Source organism: Centruroides sculpturatus, unplaced genomic scaffold, assembly GCF_000671375.1.
Source record: "Centruroides sculpturatus isolate CEXI.00-Female unplaced genomic scaffold, Cexi_2.0 scaffold1006, whole genome shotgun sequence".
In the NCBI taxonomy this organism is placed as follows: Eukaryota; Metazoa; Arthropoda; class Arachnida; order Scorpiones; family Buthidae; genus Centruroides; species Centruroides sculpturatus.
The window spans coordinates 56,727-73,508 of NW_019385186.1; the positions used below are offsets into that span (position 1 = coordinate 56,727).

The window sequence follows — 16,782 nt, forward strand, 5'->3', positions numbered from 1 at the left end:
TTTTATAAATATAAATTCTTAATTTGGCCTCGTTAGGCTATGAATTAGTTTAAATTAAACTTCTAGCTTACATTTCTATCTAAAATAATAGCAGTGCTATATTTAAAATTAAAGTAATGATGATGGTGGTAAAACCATTTAAATCAAGAGCATTATTTGATATCAGTTTATGTAATAGTAATGTTTTACTCCAGAACTATTACAAGATGAATTCCGAATCTTTTAATATTTTATAAATTATCTGGTAGAATGGCAATATACAGTATTTTAAATGGTCTTTTAATATATAAAGTTACTGATAAATGTAAGTATAATAAAATTAGATTTAATAGAAGAAAACGGAATTAATTTTCTAAAATTTCACGGAAACAAGGCGATTCTTTAACGAGCAAGAAAAGAAGCAAAAGATTTTAATTGATCGATTGATCAATTTAAAATATCAATTGTCATTGGCAATTGATTGGAGAATGAAGTGAGATAAGTAAACGGTTTAAACCTTTTTTCTTATCTAACCAATCGATTTTCAGTTGGAACATTTTTTTTTCTTTATTTTAATTTCGTTACTAAATAGCGCATTTCTTTTATTGTGAATGGTTTATCCGAAAAATATTTTCATTTTTTTTTAACTAAACATAATAAAGTAAATAATAATTATTTAATTCTTATATCTGCAGAATTATTAGATTATTTTGTCTATTTTTAAATATGTCAAGAGTTGAACGAAGCTTTGCTGGATTCTATCTTGAAACATTACATATTTTATGTAGGCCTGCATAATTCACTTTAAACGCTTTTGTAATCATGTAGAGCACTTATAATAATCGGATAAGATTCAATTATGTTTTTAAAACGTAAATTTATAATTAAATTAATAGATTATTTAATTTAATTTAATTTTAAAAAATTAATTTATGGAAATATTTTTAAAATTGTTATAAGAATAATTTTAAAAGAGAAATACAATTGATATTGTTTAAATTAAAAGACTAAATAAAAGTGAATGGCTTCACGATATAATTGAAAAGAGATATTTTTTTAAGCTAAATCTTTCGTTCAATTTTAAAATTCTAATCAAATGCTATAAAATTATTTAAGAAAAATTGTAAAAATATTATTAGAGACGTATTTTTCATTAAGAATGTGACATGATGTATAAATCTGGAAAGTATTCCTCGTTAATTAGGCATTACGATTTTATTTAATATTTACAATTAGTTTAGATATATGCCTAAATTATTGGCTAAAATTGACCTGAATATATAGTCTACTTTTTAAAGTATTTGTCCAACAATATAACATTAATTTTTTTAAGCATGTGCAACTGGTAATTTGAATTAAACTTTAATTGTTTTGATATGTTTATATAAGTTATATCAATCTTGTGCAATAAGAAAGAATTCAAAATTATTTTTTAAATATATTTTATTTATATTTTTATATCTTTTAAGCATTTGGGCAAATAACTAGAAAAATAACCGCTTCATTTTATATCGTCGTCTACCTCTTACCATTTAATCCGGAAGAGCATTTGGACTGGTTCAATTCCAATAACCCGTAATAGAGGAGATAAGTCAGTCTGGATGATCCTGCTCGAGTCCAGAAGTCCAGCCAATCGGTGTCCATTTTATGGATTTGGACAATAAGATTTTCGTTTTCTTATTTAATAGCGGACATAAAACAAAAACAATGGTGGATAGTTGGTAATCGGTCGTCCATTGGAACGTGAGTTGGAAGAGGACAGTAGAAATATTTCTTGTGTTCTTTCTTTTATAGATAGTTTTGAACCAACAATAATCATATATTGGGGTCGTCATCAGAAATCGCTGGACAAACAGGCAATGACCGGGTCTGCTTGGCGCCAATTTACACATTACTCGGATGACTTTAATCGAGTCCATTCGCTATGAGTATAAATTAACACTTTTATAATTAGATTATTTGGCGTAGTTTTAATTTTTTTTATGTAAAAAAAGAATATTTATATTCTTAAATAAACTTTTACTCGACAGATGTCGCTTCTAAAAAATATTTCTTTACCATATAATCAATTATAACGAGTATTCACTGAAAACATGTTCTACAGATTATATTTTAAATTAAAAAGCGAAATGTGTATTTAATTAAAAGAAAAAAAATACTCTTGCGAAGTTTAGCTCATTATTTTAATGCAGTCTACGCAAAATTATGTTTTAATATTTACTTTTTAATTATAATATTAATAGAATTTATATTACTTATCTAATTTATAATTTTATGTATTGGCATGTAAATATAAAACAATTTTTTATTGCGATAACTATATAAATAATTCATATAGAATTATTGTACAGTACAGTAAACAAGAGATTACTTTTAATGAAATAAAAGGTAGGCACATCGGTAACATGATCTGTAATTAAAATATTGATAATACAAACTTATTGGAATCATAAATGATTATTTGTTACTATATTTTTATACTTTTCGAAAGAGTAAGTCCTATATTAAAATTTCATAGGATGACAAAAGTATTTTTTCAGTTATGAATTGAAAAAGGTTTCAATCGTGATTCCAATACCTCGGAGAGTATTAGGAAAATGCAGGTGCTGCGAATGGTTAGGCTACGTTTTCGACTCAAAAGCGAGTCTAAATAAAAGTAGAATGATGCTTTCAACAAAATTCTAAATCTGTAAAATAAACAAATTATTTGTAGGTCTGTGATTCCTGTTATAAAACCAAATCTTTCCGTTTATTTAGTTTCAGATATTTTACAATTAATTCTTTTTACAATTAGTTTGTCATTGTTATTATTTTAAAAGGCCTAACTACTTTTCAATTGTCATCAATAAACGAAAGGTTTTCCAGTTTAAAAAATAACTATTGAAGAAAAACCATTAAGAATAATTATCCTTGAGCAAATTGTCTAAGGGACCATTACCATATTTGGGAGCTTCTAAGGTAATCCTTAGTTGGAGAGAGACCCGTCTCCTGCGGCCAACCGCAGCGAGTGAGGCTGTAAAATTAAAGCGTTAAACTCTTTTATTGGTGCAATTAGCTGTATTAGACACCAATTGGTTTCCATTATTCTTAAGTCGATTCGGCATCTGAAATATTGTTTATACAAATAACCGAGAGTAGCATCATAATTTTAATATTTTTCTTTTCTCGAATAAGTCGTGGTATATGAAATGTTATCAGTTAGTAATTCGATTGATTTATATAATTTTCCTCGGATTTATAGATATGTCAAGATCCTCCGAGCGTTATTTAGCTTGTAGAAATCTCTCGCGACACATAATTTATTAAAATATCTCAATGTTTATATATTAAAATATTTTCGAAAGGAGCCGATATGGAATGGAAGAGGGGAAAAAAAGCATTGTTTATATCGGTAGGTTTTATACGTTCAGAAACCGTTAACTGCTGTAATGTTTCTATACAACTTCCATAATAACCCATAAGATCGAAGTCTGACCGGTCTGAGCCTAACAACTCACTTTGGACCAACCAATAGCGGGAAGCTTTTAAAAACAATCAATCAACGCTTACTACCTCCCGTCCAACCCGAAGGCAGGATACGTAATTGGCTGTGATAAGGTACCCGCCTTCCGTAATAGGGTGGGACGGTGGATAGCCTTGTTTTAGGTCGTGATATTTGTGTGACGAGCCGTACCGAAGCGGCCATGCACACTCTTCGCTCGGCTGAAGATTTAGCGACGGGACAAGACAGAGCCACTTCATTGGCAACTGTTCAGGACGATTACGTAGTGAGACCGTCCAAAATCGCAGGGAAAAACATTCTTCATCTAGGAAATCCGTTAGAAAATGAGAAACAAACTCACGAGACGGATTCATCCAAAGTACATAACAATAAGCCGTCTTCTCCAGAAAAGTCGAAAATTGCTCAAGATTCGAAAGAAAAAACGAAAAAAGGTTAGTCTCTAGTCATTTTTATTAATAGGTTATCTAAATTAATATTATGTAGAACATAGAGTAGTCAACAAAAATCATTTACAAAGAATTTTCTGTATAAGATCTATTTTTATACGCTTTTTAAAGGTGTTTTATTAACGTTGTTAAAGATACAACTCTAATCATTCGCAGATTTTATTCAAATCAAGTATTGACATTTTAAATTTTTCATTAATAATTTCATTTATTTAAATAATTAAAGCTCATAAAGCTATACCCTTTTTGTTTTTATATTCTCTTAATAATGACGAGAATTTAGTTGTTAAATAGGTTTGANAAACGGGTAAGATTGGCTGTAATGTAATAATCTTAATCTTCGCTATCGTTACTTTTTGCCCGAGCAACACCGGGCTTATCTGCTGGTATATATATATATAGATAGCTAGATAGATAGATAGATAATGCCTTCATATTGCATATTGATGTTTTAACCAATGAAAGAAAGATAAATTGTTTCATAGTTAATCTAGTCAAAATAAAAACAATGAAAGTCGAAGGATTTCGCCGATATTGGAAGAAAGCGTTGGATTCACTTTCAAATATTCAAATTATATTTATTTATTACGATAGCACTACTCTTTTTTATTTTTGGAATTAAGATGTATATTAATGTAATGTTTTTATTGAAAAAAAAAAAGACAGCAGTCAAGCAGATTGCGCTGCTTTAGTACGAGAGCGGTTTTTTTTCCAAGTTCCGATGGTCCATAAAACAAAGACAAATGTAAATAACAAAATGAATTTATTACAAAAAGTTAGGTACAAACATGGTTACTTTTCGACATAATCGCCATGAAGATTGAGGAATTTGTCATATCTGTGGACGAGTTTTTCCATTCCCTTGTCATAAAATGTTGCCGCCAATGAATTGAGATGGCCTTTACAACGTTTTTTTGAAGATCGTCATTAGTCTCAAACCTCTGCCCTCCTAGCCACGTTTACAGTTCAGGAAAGAGGTGAAAGTCTTCACATATTAAAAAGTTCCAAGCTGGGTGGAAGTCTTAAAGATGAAAGGAAGTCTTCACCATCTTTAAACACCCAGCGTATAGCCCCGATTTAGCGCCGAGCGGCTTCTACCTCTTTCCTGAACAGAAAAAGTGGCTACGAGGGCAGAGGTTCGAGACTAATGACTACGGTTTCTCAAACGGGATTCTGGTTGTTTTTTTAACCCGGGAAATTGCGCAAATTTCTTAAAAGTTCACTTTTTTCTTATTTTGTGTTAAGGTTGAGAAAATTTTGCAAATAGAAAATATAATTAACTCATAAACTGTCAGAATACATTTGTATTTATTAATTTTAAACCTACTTATTATTTTTTTTTATTTTTNATTTCTTAAAAGTTCACTTTTTTCTTATTTTGTGTTAAGGTTGAGAAAATTTTGCAAATAGAAAATATAATTAACTCATAAACTGTCAGAATACATTTGTATTTATTAATTTTAAACCTACTTATTATTTTTTTTTATTTTTCCTCTTTATGGCATGTCACAAATGGTCAATAATCAATACGTAGCATATTTGTGGCAGGACTCTGAAAATTCTTTACTTGTCAGAATCTGTAATATCTGGAATAATTGTGCTTATGCTGTGTTACTTTTTAACCATGCCCAGTAGCTTCAATAACTGCGTAACGCCAGGTTGTGCAAATTGGGCAAGGATACAAACGAGTACGAAGTCTGCGACTATGACGTTTTTCTTCATAAACCTGATTATTAAAGCCAAACGAATTGCTGAATTATCGAGCTATAAGCTTGATACCGCTATTAAAGCAGCCGATGTAGACAAATCAATACTAGAAGAATACTAGAGAGAAAAAGAAATACTACAATCTCAAAAACGAACTAGAAATCTTCCAGGCTACAGGTGAAAAAAAAACATATAACACCTGTCTTCTCTTAAATGCATTAAAGATGATTCCACTAACATCAATTGAATCGGAAAAGGCATTCTCGGTAGCGGGACTTTTCATTACTAAAATAAGAATCAGATTGACTGATCGGAGTATTGACCATCTTTGCTTTTTAAAATCTTATTATAAAAATTTACAATAATATTTTGTATTATGTTTTATTTAAAAAACGAAAATGACCTTTTAAGTTAGAAGTTTGATCTAAGTTCATTTTTTTTAATTTCAGGGTACGAAGACCGCTTGACCAGTGGCCAAGCGTCGTACCCTGAACACGAGGAGTTTTGTTGTAGGTTCGCGCCTCGCTCGGACGGGCTGGCCACGTGGAGTTTTCCGGGTTTTCTTCACGTCTGTAATGCCTAAATAGGGGCCAGTTTCCCTTAAAAAGTCCTCCCGGAAGGCATCCCCTAGCAGATCGCCCAAGTGTTGCGTTGCCATAAGTTAACAAACAGACGTCGTTGTTGTTGTATGCAGTTTCCAACAAACTTTAATAATTTTTTTCTATTTGTGAAAATTTCTATGTAATTAAAGGTAATTTTTAATATGTGTCTTAACAGAATTATTAATATGATTGGAGGTTGCAGAACGTATTAAATTACTTTAAAAAATGAAAAATAATTATATCATTTAATTTCATGATATTTGATATATTTTAAAAATAATTAATTCTGTCCCTAACTAAAACCCTACTAATGATGATTTTCAAAAAAACGTTAGGGCCCATTTCGAGTCATTGGTGGCAACATTCTATGACAAGGGAATGAAAAATTTCGTCCACAGATATGACAAATGCTTCAATCTTCATGGTGATTATGTCGAAAAGTAACCATGTTTGTACCTAATTTTCGGTAATAAATTCATTTTGTTATTTACACTTGTCTTTGTTTTATGGACCATCGAAACTTGAAAAAAAAAAAAACAGTCTACGTATATCCAGATTTTTAGTAATCAGTAAGGTCTCTTGTCAGTGTCTGAGATTAGAGTATCAAAAGACAATTAGTGTGTTATATTCTAGCTATTCCAATAGATTGAAAGAATTTAAATATTATTTTAAATAAATATTTAATGAATAAGAAACTTCAATTACAGAATTTTTTAAGTTAGAAAACTATACATTATTTTACTTAAAGTTTATATGTGTATTTAAAGCACCTAAAAAAGTAAATTGCATATATGAATACTAGATTTAACTAATTTTGTAAAATCTATATAATTCTGTATAAGCAACTTTCTGTTTATTGTTTCTCGTTAATTAAGAACATTTCTCAAGATTTTGAAACTTTTGTAACAATCGAATAGATTCATATTTTATACAGATCTATTGATTCGCTTATAATTTAATTTTAATATAGTAAAAATAAACTTTGCTTCGAATAGGAGTAAGAAAGGGCAATCGAAGAATAAATTCTTCAAAATAAAGGAAAAAATTATTATTAATTCTGATTGAATTATTATAAAAACAAATTAATTTTGTTTATCGATTCTAGATATAACAAAAAATATACTGTACATATACATAGATATATAGATCTACACTTCGTTCTCTTTTGAAATACGACTAACATAGTTTATGTAAGCTAGCATAATTTAATTTGAATTTTTGTAATTATGTATAGTTTTTAGAATAATTCAATTAGATTAAATTATATATTTATGTATTAAAGTTTGTAAAATGAATTACATTTCTATTTAATGAAAGTTAACAAAATCAATAAATAATCAATAAAAATCAACAAATCATAACATTTTATAAAAATTCTAATTCATAAAAATATTCTTTTGCTGTTATAAATAGTTAGAAAAGGCAAGTTTTTTTTTCATATTAACAGAAAAATAAACAAAATACAATTGATGTTGCTTTATTTATTTAGTAAACATGAAATAAATTTTTAAGTTTATTTAAATTGAAAAATTTTGTTAATAATTAGTTTAATGAATCTAGTTTTATTCTAATCAAGTGATTAAAATTAAAACTAATTCTAATTACGTAAAACATTTCTATAACCGGTAATATTTTTTTTTATCTTTTTGACTTATAAAATATTTTTAATAAATTAAAATCAATCTGTATAAAATATAATTAAAATATTTCGTGTTTTAAGACAAAATTATTAAGCTTATGTAACTTAAAACTGAAATATATTATTGTTCCGTGCTGCCATCTGTTAGTCAAATAATGTATTAATGATTTATAATACTACATTATTATTATTATTATTATTCTGGTATATCAATACGGTTTAACATGCTAAATTCTATATCTTTTAAAACTAATATTATTTGAATTTAATATAAAGTTAATCTAAAATTTAAGAAATAAAGTTAACATACCCTAATGGAACTATATTTAACTAACTTAAGGCTACCGATTAATGCAATGTTTCGTATAATTCGTCAAGAAATAAATTTACAAATAAATATTTGTATATATTCTGTAAAATAACTTAATTTTTATAAATATAAATTCTTAATTTGGCCTCGTTATGCTATGAATTAGTTTAAATTAAACTTCTAGCTTACATTTCTATCTAAAATAATAGCAGTGCTATATTTAAAATTAAAGTAATGATGATGGTGGTAAAACCATTTAAATCAAGAGCATTATTTGATGTCAGTTTATGTAATAGTAATGTTTTACTCCAGAACTATTACAAGATGAATTCCGAATCTTTTAATATTTTATAAATTATCTGGTAGAATGGCAATATACAGTATTTTAAATGGTCTTTTAATATATAAAGTTACTGATAAATGTAAGTATAATAAAATTAGATTTAATAGAAGAAAACGGAATTAATTTTTTAAAATTTCACGGAAACAAGGCGATTCTTTAACGAGCAAGAAAAGAAGCAAAAGATTTTAATTGATCGATTGATCAATTTAAAATATCAATTGTCATTGGCAATTGATTGGAGAATGAAGTGAGATAAGTAAACGGTTTAAACCTTTTTTCTTATCTAACCAATCGATTTTCAGTTGGAACATTTTTTTTTCTTTATTTTAATTTCGTTACTAAATAGCGCATTTCTTTTATTGTGAATGGTTTATCCGAAAAATATTTTCATTTTTTTTTAACTAAACATAATAAAGTAAATAATAATTATTTAATTCTTATATCTGCAGAATTATTAGATTATTTTGTCTATTTTTAAATATGTCAAGAGTTGAACGAAGCTTTGCTGGATTCTATCTTGAAACATTACATATTTTATGTAGGCCTGCATAATTCACTTTAAACGCTTTTGTAATCATGTAGAGCACTTATAATAATCGGATAAGATTCAATTATGTTTTTAAAACGTAAATTTATAATTAAATTAATAGATTATTTAATTTAATTTAATTTTAAAAAATTAATTTATGGAAATATTTTTAAAATTGTTATAAGAATAATTTTAAAAGAGAAATACAATTGATATTGTTTAAATTAAAAGACTAAATAAAAGTGAATGGCTTCACGATATAATTGAAAAGAGATATTTTTTTAAGCTAAATCTTTCGTTCAATTTTAAAATTCTAATCAAATGCTATAAAATTATTTAAGAAAAATTGTAAAAATATTATTAGAGACGTATTTTTCATTAAGAATGTGACATGATGTATAAATCTGGAAAGTATTCCTCGTTAATTAGGCATTACGATTTTATTTAATATTTACAATTAGTTTAGATATATGCCTAAATTATTGGCTAAAATTGACCTGAATATATAGTCTACTTTTTAAAGTATTTGTCCAACAATATAACATTAATTTTTTTAAGCATGTGCAACTGGTAATTTGAATTAAACTTTAATTGTTTTGATATGTTTATATAAGTTATATCAATCTTGTGCAATAAGAAAGAATTCAAAATTATTTTTTAAATATATTTTATTTATATTTTTATATCTTTTAAGCATTTGGGCAAATAACTAGAAAAATAACCGCTTCATTTTATATCGTCGTCTACCTCTTACCATTTAATCCGGAAGAGCATTTGGACTGGTTCAATTCCAATAACCCGTAATAGAGGAGATAAGTCAGTCTGGATGATCCCGCTCGAGTCCAGAAGTCCAGCCAATCGGTGTCCATTTTATGGATTTGGACAATAAGATTTTCGTTTTCTTATTTAATAGCGGACATAAAACAAAAACAATGGTGGATAGTTGGTAATCGGTCGTCCATTGGAACGTGAGTTGGAAGAGGACAGTAGAAATATTTCTTGTGTTCTTTCTTTTATAGATAGTTTTGAACCAACAATAATCATATATTGGGGTCGTCATCAGAAATCGCTGGACAAACAGGCAATGACCGGGTCTGCTTGGCGCCAATTTACACATTACTCGGATGACTTTAATCGAGTCCATTCGCTATGAGTATAAATTAACACTTTTATAATTAGATTATTTGGCGTAGTTTTAATTTTTTTTATGTAAAAAAAGAATATTTATATTCTTAAATAAACTTTTACTCGACAGATGTCGCTTCTAAAAAATATTTCTTTACCATATAATCAATTATAACGAGTATTCACTGAAAACATGTTCTACAGATTATATTTTAAATTAAAAAGCGAAATGTGTATTTAATTAAAAGAAAAAAAATACTCTTGCGAAGTTTAGCTCATTATTTTAATGCAGTCTACGCAAAATTATGTTTTAATATTTACTTTTTAATTATAATATTAATAGAATTTATATTACTTATCTAATTTATAATTTTATGTATTGGCATGTAAATATAAAACAATTTTTTATTGCGATAACTATATAAATAATTCATATAGAATTATTGTACAGTACAGTAAACAAGAGATTACTTTTAATGAAATAAAAGGTAGGCACATCGGTAACATGATCTGTAATTAAAATATTGATAATACAAACTTATTGGAATCATAAATGATTATTTGTTACTATATTTTTATACTTTTCGAAAGAGTAAGTCCTATATTAAAATTTCATAGGATGACAAAAGTATTTTTTCAGTTATGAATTGAAAAAGGTTTCAATCGTGATTCCAATACCTCGGAGAGTATTAGGAAAATGCAGGTGCTGCGAATGGTTAGGCTACGTTTTCGACTCAAAAGCGAGTCTAAATAAAAGTAGAATGATGCTTTCAACAAAATTCTAAATCTGTAAAATAAACAAATTATTTGTAGGTCTGTGATTCCTGTTATAAAACCAAATCTTTCCGTTTATTTAGTTTCAGATATTTTACAATTAATTCTTTTTACAATTAGTTTGTCATTGTTATTATTTTAAAAGGCCTAACTACTTTTCAATTGTCATCAATAAACGAAAGGTTTTCCAGTTTAAAAAATAACTATTGAAGAAAAACCATTAAGAATAATTATCCTTGAGCAAATTGTCTAAGGGACCATTACCATATTTGGGAGCTTCTAAGGTAATCCTTAGTTGGAGAGAGACCCGTCTCCTGCGGCCAACCGCAGCGAGTGAGGCTGTAAAATTAAAGCGTTAAACTCTTTTATTGGTGCAATTAGCTGTATTAGACACCAATTGGTTTCCATTATTCTTAAGTCGATTCGGCATCTGAAATATTGTTTATACAAATAACCGAGAGTAGCATCATAATTTTAATATTTTTCTTTTCTCGAATAAGTCGTGGTATATGAAATGTTATCAGTTAGTAATTCGATTGATTTATATAATTTTCCTCGGATTTATAGATATGTCAAGATCCTCCGAGCGTTATTTAGCTTGTAGAAATCTCTCGCGACACATAATTTATTAAAATATCTCAATGTTTATATATTAAAATATTTTCGAAAGGAGCCGATATGGAATGGAAGAGGGGAAAAAAAGCATTGTTTATATCGGTAGGTTTTATACGTTCAGAAACCGTTAACTGCTGTAATGTTTCTATACAACTTCCATAATAACCCATAAGATCGAAGTCTGACCGGTCTGAGCCTAACAACTCACTTTGGACCAACCAATAGCGGGAAGCTTTTAAAAACAATCAATCAACGCTTACTACCTCCCGTCCAACCCGAAGGCAGGATACGTAATTGGCTGTGATAAGGTACCCGCCTTCCGTAATAGGGTGGGACGGTGGATAGCCTTGTTTTAGGTCGTGATATTTGTGTGACGAGCCGTACCGAAGCGGCCATGCACACTCTTCGCTCGGCTGAAGATTTAGCGACGGGACAAGACAGAGCCACTTCATTGGCAACTGTTCAGGACGATTACGTAGTGAGACCGTCCAAAATCGCAGGGAAAAACATTCTTCATCTAGGAAATCCGTTAGAAAATGAGAAACAAACTCACGAGACGGATTCATCCAAAGTACATAACAATAAGCCGTCTTCTCCAGAAAAGTCGAAAATTGCTCAAGATTCGAAAGAAAAAACGAAAAAAGGTTAGTCTCTAGTCATTTTTATTAATAGGTTATCTAAATTAATATTATGTAGAACATAGAGTAGTCAACAAAAATCATTTACAAAGAATTTTCTGTATAAGATCTATTTTTATACGCTTTTTAAAGGTGTTTTATTAACGTTGTTAAAGATACAACTCTAATCATTCGCAGATTTTGTTCAAATCAAGTATTGACATTTTAAATTTTTCATTAATAATTTCATTTATTTAAATAATTAAAGCTCATAAAGCTATACCCTTTTTGTTTTTATATTCTCTTAATAATGACGAGAATTTAGTTGTTAAATAGGTTTGATGAATTTATAAAATTTTAATGAAATTTTCAATTACGAAAATATCGAAAATTCCATATTTATTTTAATAATTTTTACATATCTTTGTTGACATAAATGAAGGATGTGTTTTTCGCTACGAAATTTATAGAACAAGAGAAAAAATGTTTAATTTTATAAATTTTAAATATTAAACTACAATTTTTATTTGACTTTTATAGTTTTCTTATAAATAAAATGAATATAGAGATTAACTACAATTAATAAGAGAAAATTTTTAAAATAGCTGCTGTAAAATTATACTATTCGATATAAAATTAATGACAAAATTTGGTATCTACGTAACAGATACAAACATAATGTCGAGAATGTCAACCATTTAGCTGAAAAGGCTCCGAAAATAAAGAGAAGATTCTGACAGAAGACACGAATTGGGGTGGTACAGTACAAGAGGCATGCCGGGCGCGTGGCCAACACGCACGTTGAGATAAATGAGCCAACCCCACCTGTCGGGGTCAAAACTTACCCTAACAAGCCACGTGAGGTCAACTGACCCCAGTGAACAAGAATAAAAGCCTCGAAGTGTTGTATAGTGAGAAGGCAGGGGTATTCGTGTTGATTCAGCACCTATTTTCATTATATTCCACTCCGATACTTTAACATGTTTAAAAATTAAATGAACAGTTCTTGAGGATATTTAAAACACTCTTCATTTGTGTGATTAAGTTTATTGTATATGAATTAATTTAGTTTTTTTAATTATTTCGAAAAATACCTCAAACTTATTATAAATTTTCGAATTATAGGAATATTTTTATGAATGGAAAATAAAACATTCATGTTGTTATAGTTATTTCGAGTAACTAATCTTATTTTAATATTATTAGATATATCGAAATTTGGTTTTTTTTGTAATAAATTTAAATAATTGAATAATTATTAACACGTTTATTATATTTTGCGAATCAATTTACATTTCATTTTTATCGAAAAACAGAATTTCAAAGTATAACTGTATTCTATACTATGAGGAAATTCTATCAAATGTGAGGATAGCCTCTACATAGATCACGAAATATACTATTAACTTGTTGCCGATTTAATTGTATAAGATGGCACGAATCAGATATATATATATATATAATTTATATCAATAGCATTGTGATTATCTGGTTTGATTTTGGCATCAGTTAATAATGCTTTTTAGGATTTAATGTTTTATTTGTCAAATCGTAATTAAAATTGGTATTCCATTTAATTAGAATTTAGCAAAAGGCTAAGCAAGTTTAAGCGTGCAATGAATGATTATTCGTTTAAACAACAGGAAGCACTTTTTAAAATATAAATTTGTACGAAAAAATGTCACAATGCAACTGTATCAAGTTTTAGATTAAATACAATAGGTTTAATTGCAATAGGCTTAATTGATAATCATTTTTAAATATAATTTTCAACTTGATTTAATAATGTAACGTGTCATCGGCATATGTGTCTTGTTAGTCCAACCGGATCATGTGTCACTGATGGATTTTTGTACAGATGCCGTACAAGACGTCAACACCATCAGACGATACAGAACAGCCTTCACCAGAGACCAGCTGGCAAGACTCGAAAAAGAGTTCTGTAGAGAGAATTATGTATCCAGACCACGGAGATGCGAATTGGCCTCCGCTCTCAATTTACCCGAAAGCACAATAAAGGTAAGAAAGTCGGCCTACGAGTTTAATATTTATTTTAAAACGTGAAATTATGTAATTTAGAACATTAATACCCTTTAATTTTAACTATGGGTCAACCTATAAAATTTACCTCTTTTCTCAGGTATGGTTTCAAAATCGGAGAATGAAAGATAAACGGCAGAGGATGGCTTTGGCATGGCCTTACGCGGATCCACATTTCACTGCTTACATGCTCAGTGCTGCAGCTACAGCGGGTTCTGCAGGCTATAGTTATCCTTTATCGGCAGGAGCTTTACCATTCAACTATTATAGTGCTCTATCTTCTATCGCACGATATAGTCCCTACAGTTTACCCGTTAGACCGCAGTCATCTTTAATCACTCCGACGTATCTACGTCCAACTGGTTCCACCAACGGAGAAGTCACTCTATCGGCAGGCAGTAGACACGGCGGAGTATCGCCTGCCGATCCCCAATCTATTGTAAATGGACACTTCACGACGTGTCCCGTGCCAACATCGCCGGCATCGGTGGCAGAATCGTGCAGATGTCACCTGTTTGGTTTTCCATCTACCGTCGGCCTGGGAGTTCCGAATGGTGCGAACAATATCTCTCTTAGTACACATCTGGCTTGTTCTACTGGTCAAACTAATGTGGATGCACCTCGTCCTAACCTTTTTCAACCGTACAAGACTGACGTAGAGAGAGTATGACTTGTACAGATTTAAATTTCCAGTTTTGTTATCGTTTTATCCAATACAAAGCACGCATCTTCTCGAAGCACACGATTCTTCTCGAGTTGTCCAACGCAACGTTGTAACATATGATAGAAATTTAGCGAAAAACTGAGCAATTTTAAACGTATAGAAACAATTTCTAAACTTCTGAGAAATATCTATTATAAATAATTATTTCCAATTTGAGTTATGCACGTTATTAGTCATTAAGGACATTTAAGAAGTATCCTACGTGCGATAGGACGATTAACTGTAGATAGTTTTAGTTATCGAACGATTTCTCAAAATGAGAAGAAAATTCTTCGTCGCACATTTTGATATTTAATGTTGTTCGCTGTTAATTCTGTTGGGTGTGCGTATTCGGATCTTTCATTTCTGAATAAATGTTTCGCCTCGTATAAAAACACACGAATTGATCAAAAATTTGTCGGAAGAGTCTCATTTTATAATATTTAAAATCATTCTTACGAAAATGTGATGATCATTCGCCTCTCTATTATAATTAGGCTAAAATTCTCCTTGCCTATTCCTCTTACATTCCGATGTTTTGATCTATTCGCATGATGACGAGTACGTCATTGTACAAGACAATTTAAAATGTCCTTTTTTCTACAAATTATTTCCTTTGAGATGTATATAATGTACAGATGTGATGTGTAATTATGTTTTTCGGTGTTTTCAATAAAGTTTTCTTTCTATGAAGATGTTTCGGTGATTTTTCATTACATCAATTTCATCAAAATCGACGTTAGCCTAAGAAAACAATGATGAATGTATAACGAGCCTAAAAGGATGGATTAATTATCGATTAGAGTTCTTAATTTATTTACGAAAACATCATTAATTAAATAATAAACTATCTATTATTGGTTTCATTAACCTATTATTAACGGCTATTAATTAACAGGCAAGTTATGAATTGAATTTTTAGTCATATATTGATTTCCAAATGGAATTTTCTCATGGGTTAATTTAAAAATTTAAGCTAAAATCTTTAAAAACTAAGACGAATATCGTGACTAAATCTACTGTAACGCAGAATATATTAAATTTAAACACGCAATAAAAATATATTAACGTGAAAATATCAAATTTATTTGTTTTTAATTTCAATTTGAGAATATAAATGAAAAATCTACTGTTAAGTCGAGGGTTATACTTTCATTTAATGCAAAGACCTAAAGGCAAATATAATTATGCGATTAAAATATATTTTATCTATAATTTCCGATGGAAGACAATGAGTTATGGTGAATTTTTATTCGGCCGAAGCATGATTGGCCGAATATGAGTATTTATATCATCTTCGGCAATATAAACGGAGCGCTATCTCACAATAGCTCGCCCCTCCAAAAAGATAAATCTGAATGGACTATAACAAGAGAGATAAAGGTCTATTGACGTGGACTTATAGTATTCTTTATGTAGTGACAGTTGGCTAGGGTCAGTAAAACATTACTCTATGCATTTACAATTGGATTAACGTTGTACAGTAGCAAGACTTGAGAGTAATGAATTATTGAGTCATCTTTGTGAAGTGGACTGCATGGCTTTTATCTGCAGCAGAATTGGTGTTCAGGAATTCCCGTGATACCGAAGAAAAATGAGGAAGTCATTAAACTTTACAGCCAGGACACAACTGCTTAAAGAATTTAAAACTAGACAATTTGTTTCAATTTAAACTGTATTACTTGGACTAGGAAGCTATTTCTATTTCGATTCAGCTGACTAATCATTATCTGAAAGTTCACCTGGGTAATTTAAAGATCAGGATTAATTAAAGCTAAGATTCTAAGAATAAATAAATTGATGTAACATCCTCATTTAATATTCCATTTTAAACAATTCTTTGTTTATTTT

At 29.2% G+C, this 16,782-nt stretch overlaps 1 protein-coding gene across 1 annotated transcript; it reads left to right on the forward strand.

Moving 5' to 3' along the window:
* The first annotated feature begins 10,721 nt into the window (after window positions 1-10,721).
* Window positions 10,722-15,588, forward strand: LOC111635899 (homeobox protein XHOX-3-like). The gene is made up of 4 exons (XM_023381029.1): window positions 10,722-11,240; window positions 11,524-12,215; window positions 14,047-14,207; window positions 14,329-15,588. Exons 2-4 carry the CDS (start codon window positions 11,966-11,968, stop codon window positions 14,896-14,898), a joined length of 981 nt encoding a protein of 326 aa, XP_023236797.1. The 5' UTR covers window positions 10,722-11,240; window positions 11,524-11,965; the 3' UTR covers window positions 14,899-15,588.
* Window positions 15,589-16,782: the final 1,194 nt, after the last annotated feature.